Source organism: Carya illinoinensis, chromosome 11 (genome assembly GCF_018687715.1).
Source record: "Carya illinoinensis cultivar Pawnee chromosome 11, C.illinoinensisPawnee_v1, whole genome shotgun sequence".
Lineage (NCBI taxonomy): Eukaryota > Viridiplantae > Streptophyta > Magnoliopsida > Fagales > Juglandaceae > Carya > Carya illinoinensis.
The window spans coordinates 38,795,203-38,811,827 of NC_056762.1; the positions used below are offsets into that span (position 1 = coordinate 38,795,203).

A 16,625-nucleotide genomic window follows, 5' to 3' on the forward strand; every position below is an offset into this window, starting at 1 on the left:
TGAAATTAATTAATTTGCATGAAACGTTGGACGAGCATTCTATAACTAGGTACATGATCTTCAAACGGTAGCTCGAGAAATGCTTCAATCAAGATAATGGCATACGCAAATATCTGCATATATCATTAAAAAATTGAAGTATAACCGATCAGAAAATTAAAGCATATCATAAGATAAACAGTTGCTGATTAGAATTGATAGCACAGTGATATCGAGGGCTTGGGTTAAAATAGATAGCCTTCTAACGAAGACAACTTTCAGATTGCCTAGAGCAGAGGAAATGGTGGTCACAAGGTGAAACTCCAGTGAACATATCACATTACATTTATGAACACTTTGGTAGACGTGGAGAGTAAGAGTTAACAAAATTAACACATTTTGAGCCGAAAAGAGCAATATTCAACAAAATAAATGTGAATAACACTTAAAAAAGACAGCAAGCATGCCAACAAATGAGACATCAAAGAGGGTTTTATTTATTTCTTCCGAAAAAATCTAGGTGTCACTCATACTGGATATTAGCTTGCACTCATGTATGTCACCACAAACATTTTCTCTGGGAAACACTACTCTGCTGGACTCACTTGCTGCCTAGCTCTGCGAATACAGCTTTCAAAGTTTCTAACCAGAGGGGCACATTTCAGTAAGTCCTTGGGATGCTCCTTGTAGCATGCCAACCAAGCATCGTTCTCAGCCAAACAGGGCATAGGCTTCTGATATGGAAGCTTGAACTCCTTATCTCGAAGATCCTTAGCTCTTTGTGTTACTTCCTGTGCCAAACTATCCTCCAGCTTCTGCAACCTCCCAATAACCCTCTCACTATCCTGAAGGATGGATCGAATTGCATCCAACTCTGTGTAGGCTGATTGTGCAGGAGGGTTTACTGGTAGGAATAATGGAGGCTGCAGTGGCCATCCTGTAGCAGCAGCCCCTTTGAATGTTTCGGAATCATCAGTAATCTCCTTCTGATTTACATTAGTTTGGGGCTTAGGCACTCGTGGTACATTAGGTTTAATTTTTTTTGTTTTCTTTGGCTTTTCAGTGTCATCTGCAAGCTGATTAAGGAGGTTGCCGCTAATCTGAATTGAAAAATCACCCATGGCAAAGGAACTCCCACACAAAATGCCTGAAAACATCAACAGAAGTGATTGTGTTGGATTAGAAACATATAATACAAACTTTATTTTTATTTTTGGGTGTCAGCAATGAGTTATGTCATTAGGTATCTGGCTCGTATCGGTGAATAGATTACAATTTTTTTTTTTATTTTTTATAAGTAATAAGAAATTTTACTGACTAGTAAATAGTTATAGTCTCAGTACATAAGAAGTATACAAGAAAAAACACCTAAATACAAGCTAGGAACTAGAATAGGCTAAAAGCAAATCATGAAAAGTGTCTCCACTCAATACAAGAGCCTTCTCCCAAATACACAAAGTAACAAAGAAAAACTCTCTAAGTTCTCCCATCAAACATTCTCTATCTTCTAAGCACCACCCATTTCTTTCCAACCATAAACACTACAACAAACATAAAGGGATCATCCTCCAAATAGAAACAATGTGATCATTCCCCTTAAAACCTTGCCAACAAGCTAAAAGATCCACCACTCACTTAGGCATATCCCAAGCAATACCCGTTCTACCAAATAGATTACAAATGATTGCTTAAAAGGCAGGGTCTAGCACCCAAAATGCAAAACAAGCTTCACAATGAGTGGGTTTTTTTGTTAGGCAATCTAGAGGGGCATTAGAGCCCAGGAGGGGAGGGGATTCGAACCCTCCAGCTTAGAGTCCCATTATCCTTAAGGACCAGGGTAGATGCCAGTTGGCCCACAGGTCATTGGCTTCACAATGAGTGGGTTACTTTTTTAAAAAAGGCTCTTAATACTAGGGAAAGAAAAAGGCTTGACGATGAGAGAATGAAAATCAGCAAAGGAAGGACTGGATTGCTGACTTCCTACACTCAATTTACATTTTGATCAATATCATCATTGGTCAAATAATACAGGTTTCTTTGTACAAGCCAACAACAGTGAATTGCCAGTACTTAGGTAAATACAGAGAGATGAGAGCTCCAGCTACCATCAAACCTGAAGTTGTAAAAAAGGGGAAAAGAAGACCTGCACCCCCCATGGTTTGGGTCAGTTGGATTTTAAGACATCAAAAGTTTTTTTAGCATTAGGACCCAAGTATGTGGTCCATTCCAATGCAAGGCTCTCAGTTAGATATTCTATACACTTTTAAATGGAAAAGAAATTACTTCCCATTTATTCCCCCCCAATCTCTCCACTCTTCCTCCATGGAAATGTACAGGTAGGTTGCTGTGGCTCAACCTCCATGGCATGGCAACCTCTACCTCCATGGCTATCCATGACAGTGGAACGAGAAGGGAGAGGGGAGAGGAGAGAGAAATATAGAGAGGGGAGAAGAAAAGGAATTGGAGAGCACAAAAGGACAAAGAAAACTTTTTCTGTTTACAAAGACACATGCTACCACTCCAAGACCAATAACTGGGAAATTCCCACTTAGATAAAACATATGAGCTACAGATGGACTGAATGGCCTATAGTTGTAATTAACATGTCAAAAGACATTAAGAATTACCACAAGTGAACTTAAACGGTGATTATGCCCAAATGATGCATTGGTGAACTGCCAATAGATAGACAGGGTAGGCTAAGGTGCGAAGTTTAGTCCACAAAATAATATATATATATATAAATCCCGTTCTAACATTGTGAGACATCAATATCTCATTTACTTTTTGCCGATGATACTTTAATTTTCTGTGAGGCAGAACAAGAACAACTTAGAACTCTGAAAGCGGTATTGTTATGCTTTGAAGCAGCATCAGGCTTGAGAGTAAATTTTGATAAATCAGAACTAGTACCAGTTGGGAATGTTAGTAGATCTCGACAGTTGGCTAACACTTTGGGGTGTAAGGTAGCCACTCTTCCTATGTCATATCTGGGTCTACCGCTGGGGGCGGCTTCACGTGCCATAGCTATATGGGATACAGTTATCGAGAAAATAGAGAGAAGATTGGCTGGATGGAAGAGACTGTATTTATCGAAAGGAGGCCGAGTGACCCTGATAAAGAGTACTCTTTATAACTTACCCACTTACTTCCTGTCTCTTTTTACAATTCCAGCGTCTGTGGCGGCACGGATTGAAAAATTGTATCGGGATTTCCTCTGGAGTGGTTTGGGGGATGAATTCAAGTTTCACTTAATCAACTGGGATACGGTTTGCAGACCAATTTCTTCAGGTGGTTTGGGGATAAAGAACTTGAGAAAGTTCAATCAGGCACTCCTAGGGAAATGGTTCTGGAGATATAATATGGAACCAGAAGCATTATGGAAAACAGTAGTCCATAGTAAATATGGCAGCCTATGGGGGGGATGGTGTAGTAGAGAAGGAAATGGGCCGTATGGAGTGGGGGTCTGGAAGCAAATAAGAAGAGGATGGAGGCTATTTGCCAACCATACTAAACTTTTGGTGGGGGAGGGCACACGTATAAGATTTTGGAGGGACATTTGGTGTGGGGAGGAGGCACTGAAGGATGCTTTTCCTTTTGTATATCAAATGGCGTGCGATCAAGAAGCCTCGGTCGCGGATCTTTTGATTCACTCAGGGGATCAAGTACACTGGAACGTCACTTTCTATAGAGCAGCACATGATTGGGAAGTAAACAGTTTCGCAGATTTTTTCAACCTAGTGTACTCTATGAAGCCGAATGGATTGCATGAAGATAAGCTGTGGTGGAAACATACGGGTAAGGGTATTTTCTCGGTTCGCTCTTATTATAAGGCCCTTACAGATATACCGAATGTTCCGTTTCCATGGAGAAGATTGTGGAGGAATAAGGCGCCGCCCAAAACACTTTTCTTCATCTGGACAGCAGCCCTGGGTAAGATCCTGACTACCGATAATCTGCGGAAGCGGCGGGTAATCATTACGAATTGGTGCTGTATGTGTAAGAAAGCTGGTGAGTCAGTGAATCATCTTCTGCTACACTGTGAGACAGCCAGAGCATTGTGGTGTGAAGTATTCCGTCGAGTAGGGTTGAATTGGGTGATGCCGAAGTCAGTTGTTGAACTATTAGCCAGTTGGGCGATGCCGGGGGGAGACTTACATATCAAAGCTGTGTGGAAGATGGTACCTATCTGCATTATGTGGTGCATTTGGCAAGAGCGAAATGAACGAACTTTTGAAGATAAGGAGAGGACATCTGAGGAGCTTTGTATCTTATTTTTCAGCACTTTATTTCTATGGTCTCTAGCTATAGACTTTAATGGCCTAAATGTACACGAGTTTCTAATGACTTCTATAGCCACTTAGATAGGTCTTGCCTCTTGTATACCTTCTTGTGTACTTGGGCTATGCCTTTTATTATTAATACTACCGTTTACTTATCAAAAAAAAAACATTGTGAGACATGGACTAGGCATCTCCCGTTTAACAAACCATATGGAATCTTGATGTATAGCTTGTAGTATCCCATGAAAATCAAAAGGAAGCGCATTATGGTCCTAAGTCTAGCCAAAGCTTAAGTGGTTACCTCACCAAAAACTAGCAATATGAGCTGAATAGCAACATTAGCCAATTATGCATGTTGAATCCACCACCCATGATTTCTTCAAAGATCACATAACATGCTCTATTCCATAGTTGAAACAATTGGTATTCCCCACACGAATCCGACATAATTTGTATCATCTAATAAAATAAATCACTTCCATATAACCTATTAACTTTATTTTATCCCGCTCCCCGGGATATAAATGAGTCATTTACTTCTACCCCTCATTCCCGTTCTCATTCTTTAAAAGAATATATAAAGCAATTAAAGAAAAAGTTTATGCAGACTCACAGATATTAGGTTTTCCCAAATTAAAGGTGAACACGAGAAGAAAGCACAGCTCCTGAACCAGCCAAGGCCGAAGCTTTCTTGGAACTATAAGAAATTCAGAATTGCAGAGCCAAGATAAACATTATATTATAAAATCTCAGAATCCGATTAATAATGCTTAAAGTTTTGGTCGAAGAGTGCCTCAGTTCTCGAACACAAAACAAAAAACAGAGAGAGAGGAATCTAACCAGGAGTTGCAGGGGTATTCGGCGGTGGTCGGAACCGTCTCTGGCTACAGATAAATCGAAAACGTTGGGGGGAAGGGGGGGTTGAGTTTTCGGTCCCTGGACAAGAAAGCTTCGGTCCAGCTTGGACCATGTAAGTGCAAAAGCTTCTTACTCGATATGGAATAGAGCCCAATTCGATATGGATTTCTACTGTTTCAAGCAGGGGGTTTATTGGGCCCATCTAATCTTAATTACAAGGCCCAGTATAGGCGATGATCCCAATTCCCAAGCATCTAAGCACATAGAAGTTTAGAAGTACCTTAAAGTCTCCTATCGTAGTTTAGATTGGAAAATGAATAATTTTAGATAAAAGTATTCATTTTAGATAAAAGTTAAAAGGTAAATAAAATATTATTTTTTATTATTATTATTATTTTAAAATTTTAAAAAAAAATTATTTATTATATTTTATATAAAAATTTAATAAAATTATAATAATGAAATGAGATCGTATAATTTATTAATCCAAACCAGCCGACACAGGCCATTTGATCGTTGATGCAACTCATCCAAAATATTTTAATATTTTATGTGAAGTAGACGGTTGAAATTTCTTTCAAATTGGTGATCTCAAAGTCTTGGTCATTGTTGAAAATCACTTATAGACGGCATTGATTTTCCAAATGAAATAATGCTTTTTTAATGCTTAAAGAAAACGAGAAATATTGATTTATACAAAATTTTGTTAAATTTATTTTTTTGAAAAAGGAAACAATAAATCCTATTGAAATCTGATTCCATTTCCGCCACCTTACTTTACAGGGAAGAGAAGTGCTCTGAATCACAAGGCAACCGATTATAGTAAAAATCTTTTAGCTCCGTTGGAAATATTTAATGAATAGTAATAAAATTATTTAAATTAAGAGATTTAATTAGATTTTGATAAATGGGAGAGATAAAATTAAATAAAATATTATAAAATAAAAATATATGTTTGAATATTATTTTTATTTTAAAATTTGAAAAATTTGTATTGTTTTTTATGTTTAGTTTGGGAGTTTGTGAAAATTGTAGTGATTATATATTAAATTCTTTTGTAAGTACTCTAATCAAATCATTAAATATGCAATCACTTTTATTTATTCCTTACGCACTCAATGAATATGGTTGGTCAAAATAATTTTTTTATATGAAAAAAAAAGTGATAGATGCAGTCGATCACATTAATAGAGTGCACAAGAAAGCTACTCAATCTTTTGTTCATAGTTGTTTTGGATTCTATTTTAGATGCTACATAACTGCACATAGATTTTTTTATATATTTTATTTTATTAAAATTACTTATATAATAAGCATTAAGTTTTTGACAATATGACGTAAATAATTAAGAATTTCACGTATTTATCCTTTGAAACAAACGAATAATTACTATATATGGTGCATGTGATTTTGTCCACATCCATTGACTCAACGTAAGACAAGACTATAATATATATATATATATATACACCATGGCATTTTCCCCTTTGTATGATGTATACACATCATGGGTCGTGGGAGATGGGCATGACCTTTACTGATCATGTCATTCACTATATATTTATGGTCCCTCTTGAGCCGAGAAAAGGAGGGAGGGGGGGAGAAGAACATGGTCTCTAGCTTGTGTTTTTCCTGAACACACTTGAAAGCTGCACCCATTGCATCAACTTGAAAGTTGAACATTTAATAATTAATGCTCACAGAAGACGACCCGTTTGAATTAAAGACCACAAGACTGATCATCTGATGCAACATTCCACTACTCCATCGGCAAATTATATCCTTTTCTGAGGTCACCATGAGCAACTTGGGAGCTGTGAGCATGCATCTTTGGTGCAGTGTCTCCCTCATCCCACTGATCCATATATATGACAAACTTTGTTTTGTTTTCATTCCAATTCTTCTATTCATTTCTTGGAATGCAAACTATTATTATAAGACTCTCTACTTTGGTTTACATTTAGTACTTACTTACATGGTCTTAGCTTAACACAGAAATTAAGAAGACATTTGGACACAAAGATGAGATACAAAATTCTGAAAATTCTAAAAACTTCTTATAATTTTATTACCAAATATTACTTAAATACAAAATACTTTTCAAATTCAAATATTTAATTTTTTTTGTCTGATCATTACCTAATTATTATCTAAACATAAAAATTAATACAATTTTTACAAACTTCAACACAAAAATCCAGAAATTCTATTAATGGTAACTCAGCTACAAGAATAAGAAAAGTCATGGTCTCTGCTGGGAAACATCATAAAGGAAACCAAACTATTCATGGCTAGATTCTGATGCTGTACAATCCAACATGTTGGACTTATGAGAAATGAAGCAGCTTATAGATTAGCTAGAAATGCTTAGCATGACATTTCAATTTGGTGGGAATCTTGCCCAGAGTTCTTACATCAAATTGTATGGGTGGACAAATTATTGTCACAGCTTGATTAGTTCAATGAAACATTTTTCAATGATTAAAAAAATTAAATTAAATTAAAAAAAAAAACACAAAAATCAATACAACTTTAAAACTTTAAAACAAAAATTATATTAAAAAATTACATTCAAACAATTTTTTAAATTTATAATATTTTTATTCAATTTTTTTCTCACATTTTTCAAAATCTAATAAAACATCTTAACTCAATAAATTTATTATTATTCATAGAATTATGAGATACTCCAAATACCCAAACAAGCCTTAATTATGATACCATCGTAGCTTTTATGGGACTTTATTTTAAATATTTACACGTTGAATGGTCACGTGATCAGCCTCAAGGCCAGCCAATTAAAGAATTCGGTCCCATTGTTCCTTCACTACAAGGCCAGCCAATTAAGGTACACACTGAGGGGTAGTCTTATTAGTACAAACGATGGAGCACCTCAAAATTTTTAGTTATTGGGTTTGAGAATATTCTTATTAGGCTTGCAACCCGAGCCTTCTAAGCTGGGTTTCGACCCAACCCGACGGAAAAAATGTGCCAACCCGAACCGACCTAGACCATTCGGGTTGGGTCGAGTCAAACCTTCTTTGTTTTTATTATTGAATAAATAAATAAAAAAGGCTCAGCTACTGGTGGAATGTTGGAATGTTGATCACAGTTCCACCAACATCATTGGCCCCTAACTCATTTCTCTCGACACCTGCATTGGAAAGTTCACACACGGCAAAAGCTTCCACCTTATTGTTCACCTACACCAAGTATAAGGTCTGGCTCAAACCCACCTCCAAGATGTCATTTATATACAGCAACCACGTTTTGAAAGGTGGGCTGTTGAGGATTACCGAAAATATCACTCCCAGTGATGTGGTCGTGGTGTTCTCCGTGTCGAATGCACCTCTAGGTTTTGGAATTGTGGCCACAAGTACCCAAGATTGTAGGATGTTAGACCCGAATGGGATTGTGGTACTGCACCAAGCGGATATTGGGGATTGTTTGAGGATGGAGGATAAGTTTTGAGTTTTTCAGCCAGGATTTGAAGGTTATTTGATGTTTTGGGTGGTTTTAGAGAATATTGTTTGGGGGATATATGAGGATTCATATAAGTTTGTATTAGCCATCAAGTTCCAAGAGTTCATGGAGCTCTCCAAACTCATCAGGGATTTTGAGGACTCATCATTGGAGTTTCAACACAAGATTCTCACATCTCCAAGAACCATGAACTGCAAGAAGAAGACGGGGCCAGCCTAGGGTTCGATGTAGAAGAAGGGAAAGTGACAGTTACAAGTGACTGGCCCGACATTCATCGAGTTCGGCAGAGTTGAAATCGACTTTAATGTCAATCCGACTTTTTTGGATCAGGTCAAGTCAAGTTGCACGGGTTCATCAGCCCATCAAACTTCTTGCACAAGCCTAATTCTTACCTTGAAACAAAATAGAAAGTTTTTTTAAATGTATGTACTTTTAAAATTAATCATGACTATCATAACCCACAAAAATGGCATATGAAAACGGAGTGGAAAATTGAAAAAAATAATAATTTTCATAAACTAATTCCAATCACCTCTTTTTCTCTTTTTGGTAAGTTCAATTTCAATTAATTCATATTGGAACGGGACTCCAAGTCAAGTCCCTCATTTTCTCCCAGATTACTGATCTCGAGTTTCAGCCATACCCCACCTTTCCCCGTCCAACAATAATAGCAAAACTGTCTATTGTTAGTGGGGTTAGGTTAAGAAAACTCGAGAAATGTTCATTCTAGATCAAATCATATATATAGGTTTTAAAAAGTACAAATTAAATAGGAAGAGAATAAGTTGGCTGGCAATGGTGCTTTTGAAACTTATATTATGCACCACTTGATTAAAGAACTCAAGCTAGCTAGCTAATGGGCACTTCGTGTTGGAGATCAGATTCCACGATCCATAGTGATCATATTGTTTAAAGTGCAATTAGTTTAGTGCCGAAAGCATGCTTGAGTTTTGTTTTGTTTTGTTTTGTTTCTCTTCCCTTTTAAATTATTTGTCACGAACGTCCCTCGAAAGTTGAATGATGACAAAGGTGACAAGTTCAGAAAAGAAGCCCCAACATTATGGAATATATTCTGATCACTTTAGTCTTGTTACCCACTTATATATATTACCTTATCCAAAGATAAGAGTGTGGGATCCGAGTAAGTGCATAGAATCGTAGTCCAGCATGCTCGATCGTATTGTTTAAACCGTAGCCATGGCAGAAGTACTTGGAATACTAATACTACTCTAGCGAAATAAGTTACACCCATAATTAATATGGTGAGTAATGTTAGATACAAGTTTTAAATAAATAAATTTTATATAAGTCTTTTGTAAAAAAATGAGTCATACTAATAAAGAATAGTTTCTTTTACATTTTTTTTTAGATAGAGTTCATTTTTTTTTATAAAAACTTGTATTTGATTTGTCTATTTAAAATTTATACAGATAATTTCTCTAAGAACAAACCATTGGTACTGCCAATAGATTGTACGTACAGCTTTCCAGGTCATATATATATATATATAAGGGCGAACGTCATGGGTACGTAATTAATTAAGTTCTAACTGGCAAGTAATCACAGAAATAGGGGCTTGATAACAAATATATTGGACCCAATTAACTTATATATATATATATATGTATGTATATGTTTATGCATGCATGTACTTGAAAAGTTTTGGGGCTGAAGGTGCATCTGCATGTATGGTAATCTGTTATATAAATCTCATTTGGTGACTGCACGTACATGTATTATAGTTTGCGAGACATTTTATTCTTTATGGTATATATATGTATATATATATATATATATATATATATTTATATATATGAAAAACATGTAAAACATAGAGTTGGTGGGATATATGACCTACTGATCTTATCATCGAGTTTGACAGACAGAAATTATGTAGCATTTGCTTATTCTACCACTATATCCCGTAATACTCTTAACTTTTATAATAAAAAATCAAACTTTTATAATTTCCGAAAAAAGAAGAGAGATCGTCGTAAAAGTTTGCTCGAGAAAAATTGAAATTTCTAATAGGATCATTATTAGAAATATAGAAAATTTAGAAATTTAGAAATTTAGAAAACTCTACTGTCTAAATTTCTAATCACAGATTCGCAAAGGTAAATGTCATTGAAATCCCGCGGATGAACGTGTGGCTACAAATTGTTCTCTAGTACGTACCTCGTTTACAACTTCATTTCATTATGGTCAGTAATCAGTATCTCAAATAATGGAAGATGAAAGAGAATGGTTTTGAGTAAGGAAAACATGACTACTAGGCCTCTTCCTTGTCTCCTCAAAGTGACCGCTGGTCACAATTTTTTTTTTAATTTAATAATTAATAAAATAATTTTAAATATATTAATATATTTTTTTATTTTTGAAATATATTTAAAAAAAACCGCCTACCAGTCAGCTTAAACGGTACACTCTGACTCTCTATACTGTAGAGTAGCACCACTCTTTGAGTGAATCAATCTGTCAGAAATTACTATACAACTAATTAATAAAGTTTTTGGCTATATTTGACCATACGTACCATACTTTCTATTTGGAATGAAATTACAATTTCAGGACAATTACCACTACTGGATCAATAATTTAATAGTATATTTATCTCTTTTTTTATGGTGTAGAAGTAGGACTATTATATATTCTCTATTGATCATTTAAAGAAGAGCAATGAAGTAGGACTATTATATATTCTCTACTGATTATTTAAAGAAGAGCAATATTACATACAGTCTTCATTTTGAAGACTGTAATGTAAACATAGTTAATTTTATTTTTAAAATTTTTTAAAATTATTAAAATATCCATCTTAATATGATTTTTTTTCCTCTTTTAATAAAGAGCCTGCACATATAATCCCTAAGTGAGAACTGCAAATAGAATTTCTCTTTAAAGAAGTTTCGGAGTTTCTTTAATAATTAATATATAAAACTTATATCTTTATCATCTATTTTAAAGAACCGTTATTGTGTACTTAAAGGGTTTCATTTAGAGATGGGGATTTTTTTTTTTTTACCCTTGGTCATGATAGTATAGTGTATATATATATATATCTATGTGTGTGTTGCTTGTGCAATTTCTGTTGGCCTGAGTTGTCTTAGAAAGTGTACAAGTTAGAATAGCTTCCTAAACTTTCTCTTTGTACTCCTATATATTTGTATCCGTTCCTGTAATTGAACCTTGACCAGAAAAGGAAAAAAAAAAAACTCAAAATTGATCAGAAACTATGGTGGAACCCACTAATGTGGTGCAACATGGTGGAAACTCTACCGACTCCATCTTAGAAGATTTGACAACAAGAATGGTGGAGGTCTTGTGTGGTGAAAGATAATTGGGGTTCAACAGACACGAGCCTTTATTACAGGCAAATTCGCGATGTTTTCGTGCCTTGAATTCGCTATCATTTTGGATACCCATGTGACTTAAAACAAGTTTCATGGGTATGTTTCAGGTTCCCACAATGAGTACATCCTCCTCCTTCTGAATCTCCGATTGTACCTTAGTCTTGGAGGTTGTATTCGACTTTCCACTGCCTGTAGAGGGAGACCCATTTTTGGACATCTAGAGTGAAGGTGATTGTTTGCCCCATCTTGAATCCTCAGAAGCCATAACAACACCAGTTGTAGTTTCCTTGCTTGTTTATTATCACTGCCTGCCTAATATGCTCCCTTCGAACATGAGCATAAGCCTATTCTACAGTAGGGAACGATCACTGCAGCACATCACTCTGAATCTTATCCTGCTAATCATCCAATCCATCAAGAAAAATAGACTCTATCTTCTTGTAGGATTGAATTGTATTTATGTCCATCAACAGCACACTCCATCTGGTTAGGATGGCGGAAATCAATTTCTCTCCACAAGCCTTGAAGATCATTGTAATATTTTTCAATAGACCCTCTGGCTTGTCTCATTCTAGTCATTCGTCTCTTTAGATCATACACTTGGGAGGTGTCAATACCATCGAAATAAGTCATAGCAATAGAATCCCGTACCATTTTTGCAGTTCGAAAGAAAATGAAATTGCTGATCAAGGGTAGGTTCATAGAGTTGATCAGCCACCCCTTTACAATTGCATTTTCGGTTCTCCATTTTTGAAAATTTGGGTCTATCGGTTGAGGCTGTGGAAAGTCTCCATTGATATATCCCAATATGTCTTTGCCAGAGATATACATCTCAACAACTTGGGACCATAAGCCATAGTTGGTGCCATCCAACTTAATGCCAATCTGTGCAGTGAAGTAGTCTTAGTTTGGTGTTTGGGGTTGGGTTTTATTTTTGGTCAAGACCTCCGTCATTCTTGTCGTCAAATCTTCTAAGATGGAGTCGGTAGAGTTTCCGTCGTGTTACACCAAATCAGTTGGTTCCACCATAGTTTCCAATCAGTTCTAAGTTTTCTTTTTCTAGTCAAGGTTCGGTTGTAGCAGAGATTCTAGGATCTTGCTCCAATACCATTTCAAAAAGGAGTCTTTTTTTTCATTACTTCCTTTACAAGAACAAGTACATTTATATAGTATTACAAGGAGAAAGTTTAGGAAGCTATTCTAGGCTATACACTTTCAAAAGGCTAATATCATGATTGACCCTTGGAAGAAGGGATTTTAAATTCAAACTGATCCCTCACTTTCTAAGGCTAAAGTAGTGGAAATTTGAATACAATCTCCAAGACTAAGGTACAATCGGAATGAGGGGGATGTACTCATTATGGGAACATGAAACATACCCATGAAACTTGTTTTAAGCTACATGGGCACCTAAAATGTTGGTGCGAACTCAAGAAATGAAAACACCGTGAAGTTGCATCCAATGGAGGCTTAGGTCGGGCTCCCTTGGTAACTGTTGAACCTCAATTATCTTTCACCTCACAAGTAGAACCTTTAAATGATTTGGCTACTCTCAATGATCAAGGTAAATGTGGTCAAGCATTACTTAGTAGTTTCTAGCTAGAGTGATGACGGTGACTGGATAATTGACTTAGGGGCAACTGACCACATGACATTCAATTCAAATGACTTTATCTAGATCACTCACCAAGGCGAACTAGTATTTCTAATGCTAATGGGGTCACATATCCAGTTATAGGGGCTGGAACTATTGCTTTATCACCCTCACTCTCTTTATCTAATACATTTCTAGTTCTATCTCTCTCAAATAAACTGATGTATGTAGGTCAAGTTACTGAGGAACTAAATTGTGTCACTCATATATTCTACTTTTTGTCTTCTTCACGATATTCTCACCAAGGAGATCATTGAGTGTGGTACTAAGAGGAGAGGATTGTATTACATGGATGATTTTAGTCTTGGTAGATCTAATAATATGCAACACATAACTAGTGCCAATTAAAGCAGAGACAAATTTGACTATGGTATCTTCATTTGGGGCATCCATTATTTAGTTATATGAAGCACTTGTTTCCATATTTATTTTCAAATTTACATGATTCAGAATTTAAATGTGATATTTGCACTTTAGCCAAAATCCATCATGTTCCTTATCCAGTAAGCTTGAATAAAAGTGATATTCATTTTGCCTTAATTCATTTGGATGTGTGGAGACCCTCTCCAATTACTACCACTTATAGCATTTGTTGGTTTGTAACATTTGTAAATGATTGCACTCGAATGACTTGGATTTACTTGTTGAAACATAAAGACGATTGTGCTTGGTGTTTTTTGATCTTTTCATACAATTATTCAAACTCAATTTTCAGCTAAAATTCAGATTTTCCATTCTGACAGTGGTGGCGAATGTAACACCCAAGCCAAGCATGCAAAGCCCAACCCATTGGAGAAGGAAACAACGTCGTTGGCTAGAGGTTATTACCCCTCTATTTTCCTTCTTCTGCCTCACGCCCTGACAGTTTCTCCCTCCTGATCCCATCTCCACCCTGTCACCTCTCCTCTCCAATACTTTCTCTCCCCACTCACCCACACCATATTTATTTTCACTCCCAGATCCCTCTCTCAAAAAATTATCCATCTCTCTCTCTCTCTCTCTCTCTCTCTCTCTCTCTCTCTCTCTCTCTCTCATGTTGAATACCCAATAATAGTTACCTGCACCACCAAATCAACTGCCTCACCACCTCAATCCTTCAATTTCTCCACCAAGGCCGACATCTAATCCTGTCACACTCCTCATGACAACACCACCGTGAGCATCACCACCACACGTCAAGCAAGCTACCAGAGCAACAACCTTTCCTCCACAGTGAACCATCGAAGCCAGCCTCAATAATGCCATACATGCATCAACACTGTGAGACGCGAAACCCGCAACCACTCACACATCCAACCATAAACCACCAAGCACGAATCCTAGTCATGCACAACCACCATAGCCTTCATTACCAACCTGCCTCTCTCAGCCCCTATAACACCAAACAACAACTTCCATGCACGTCCAACAGGCCCCCCAATGGCGCCACCCAACCATTGCTTTGCATCACCACTACCCACCCTCTGTAAAACCACCGAAAGCCTCTATTTTCCCTACACCCATCAACAGAGCCCTTGCTTCCTGCCCATGAGCCACAAGCCGCAGCCACCTTCCTTTGTTCGACCACCGCCCTTTTAGAATCAACCACAGAAAGTGATGCCGAAAGCCTCCCACCAGCCCAGATCCGCCACACATCCTCCTTGTAAGTACCCGGTTGCACAATCTCTCCCTTCACTCCATTATTTTTGGGTTGAGGCCATGATGCCATTTCCTCTCACAAGCAAAGGAAACCGCCATGATCTACTGCTACACCTCCCTCCTCCCCCGGTGAGTTCACTCGATCTCTCACTCTATCATGCACCTCTCTATGCCTTTTTTGGCCTTTTGTGTTCCAAAGTTCCCACTCCTTTAAAATGGAGATAGGCAATGTGCCTCAAGCCCCTTAGGTCAAGTGGCATTTCTTAATACTTTTAAGTGGGTTGACCAGTGCTTTTAATTTCATACCATACCGGCCACTGGTCCGGTACAAAAATTGTACCTGTTTCATACCGGTCCAAATACCAGCCGATATTTCGGCCTATACCGGGCTACGCATCAGCCGGTATTTTGGTCTTCACTTTTTTTTTTCATTTTTTTAAACTACAAGTTCATTTTTTGACCCCCAATTCAGACTAGTATATTTATAATTTATATATATATATATATATATATATATATATATTTATGCATAATGTATTCATATATAGATTATTATTTTGAAATATAATTAATATATATTTATATATATAATTTATTCATATATCGACTATCCTGAAACGGTACACGAAACAGTACTGGTACCGAAATATTTTGTTTTAGTACCTTAACCAGTACGGTATCCAATACGGTATTCAAAACATTGGGGCTGACTTCCACATAAGCTTATATAAAAATGGGGAGTGATGATGTTTTTATGGGGTTATGATTATTGGCTAAATGAAGTCTCGTTATTTAAGTATTTAATTCACATTTTAATTAGAAATCGTGTGCTTAATTAGTCTCGTTATTTGTACATGTTATGTGAAGATGCTCTGAATTTGTTTTGAATATGTGAAAATAATATGAAATTGTTCAATATTCTAATTTGATATAATATGACATCTGAAAAATATTTAGCATGACTTTCTAATTTTGTATCTAATTATATTTCTGGTTATGATCCAGTAATTATGATTCTATTTTACTTTAATATATGGCCCTACCGCGGGTGATAATAATGACCTTTGGCCCTATTATGGGTAATAATAGTAACCTCTAGCCCGGTCAATGGACATAATAGTGACATCTGGTCATATTACGAAATATAATAATGACATCTAGTCCTATCACAGGATATAAAAGTGACATCTGACTCTGCCATGAGACATAATAGCGGCCTCTGGTCCCGCCACAGGATATAATAGTGGTCTTTGTTCTGAGTGCAATCTATTTGGTGTCATGATGATATATGTTCTATTTAGCTTTCTGTAGAATGTACAACCCTACCATAGAGGTCAAACATGATTTTTGTTTTGATATGATGCTCTGATATGATAT

The 16,625-nt window shown here is 36.5% G+C and overlaps 1 protein-coding gene across 2 annotated transcripts; it reads right to left on the bottom strand.

Moving 5' to 3' along the window:
• Nucleotides 1-295: 295 nt before the first annotated feature.
• LOC122280462 lies at nt 296-5,337 on the bottom strand. 2 transcript variants are annotated; one of them, XM_043091365.1, is made up of 3 exons: nt 5,103-5,337; nt 4,876-4,959; nt 296-1,126 (listed from the first exon to the last, which is right to left on the bottom strand). In XM_043091365.1, exons 1-3 carry the CDS (start codon nt 5,320-5,322, stop codon nt 567-569), a joined length of 864 nt encoding a protein of 287 aa, XP_042947299.1. In that variant the 5' UTR covers nt 5,323-5,337; the 3' UTR covers nt 296-566. The 2 variants fall into 2 exon arrangements, with proteins under 2 accessions (XP_042947299.1, XP_042947300.1); XM_043091366.1 differs by lacking the exon at nt 4,876-4,959.
• Between the last annotated feature and the right edge of the window lie 11,288 nt (nt 5,338-16,625).

Excerpts from the sequence above, each read along its gene's own strand:
- LOC122280462 (XM_043091365.1), bottom strand. The coding sequence starts at position 5,322 with ATGGGCCCAATAAACCCCCTGCTTGAAACAGTAGAAATCCATATCGAA. Across the intron at positions 4,960-5,102 it reads GAATACCCCTGCAACTCCTG|TTCCAAGAAAGCTTCGGCCT; the intron begins GTTAGATTCCTC and ends AATTTCTTATAG. Across the intron at positions 1,127-4,875 it reads TTTGGGAAAACCTAATATCT|GCATTTTGTGTGGGAGTTCC; the intron begins GTGAGTCTGCAT and ends TGATGTTTTCAG.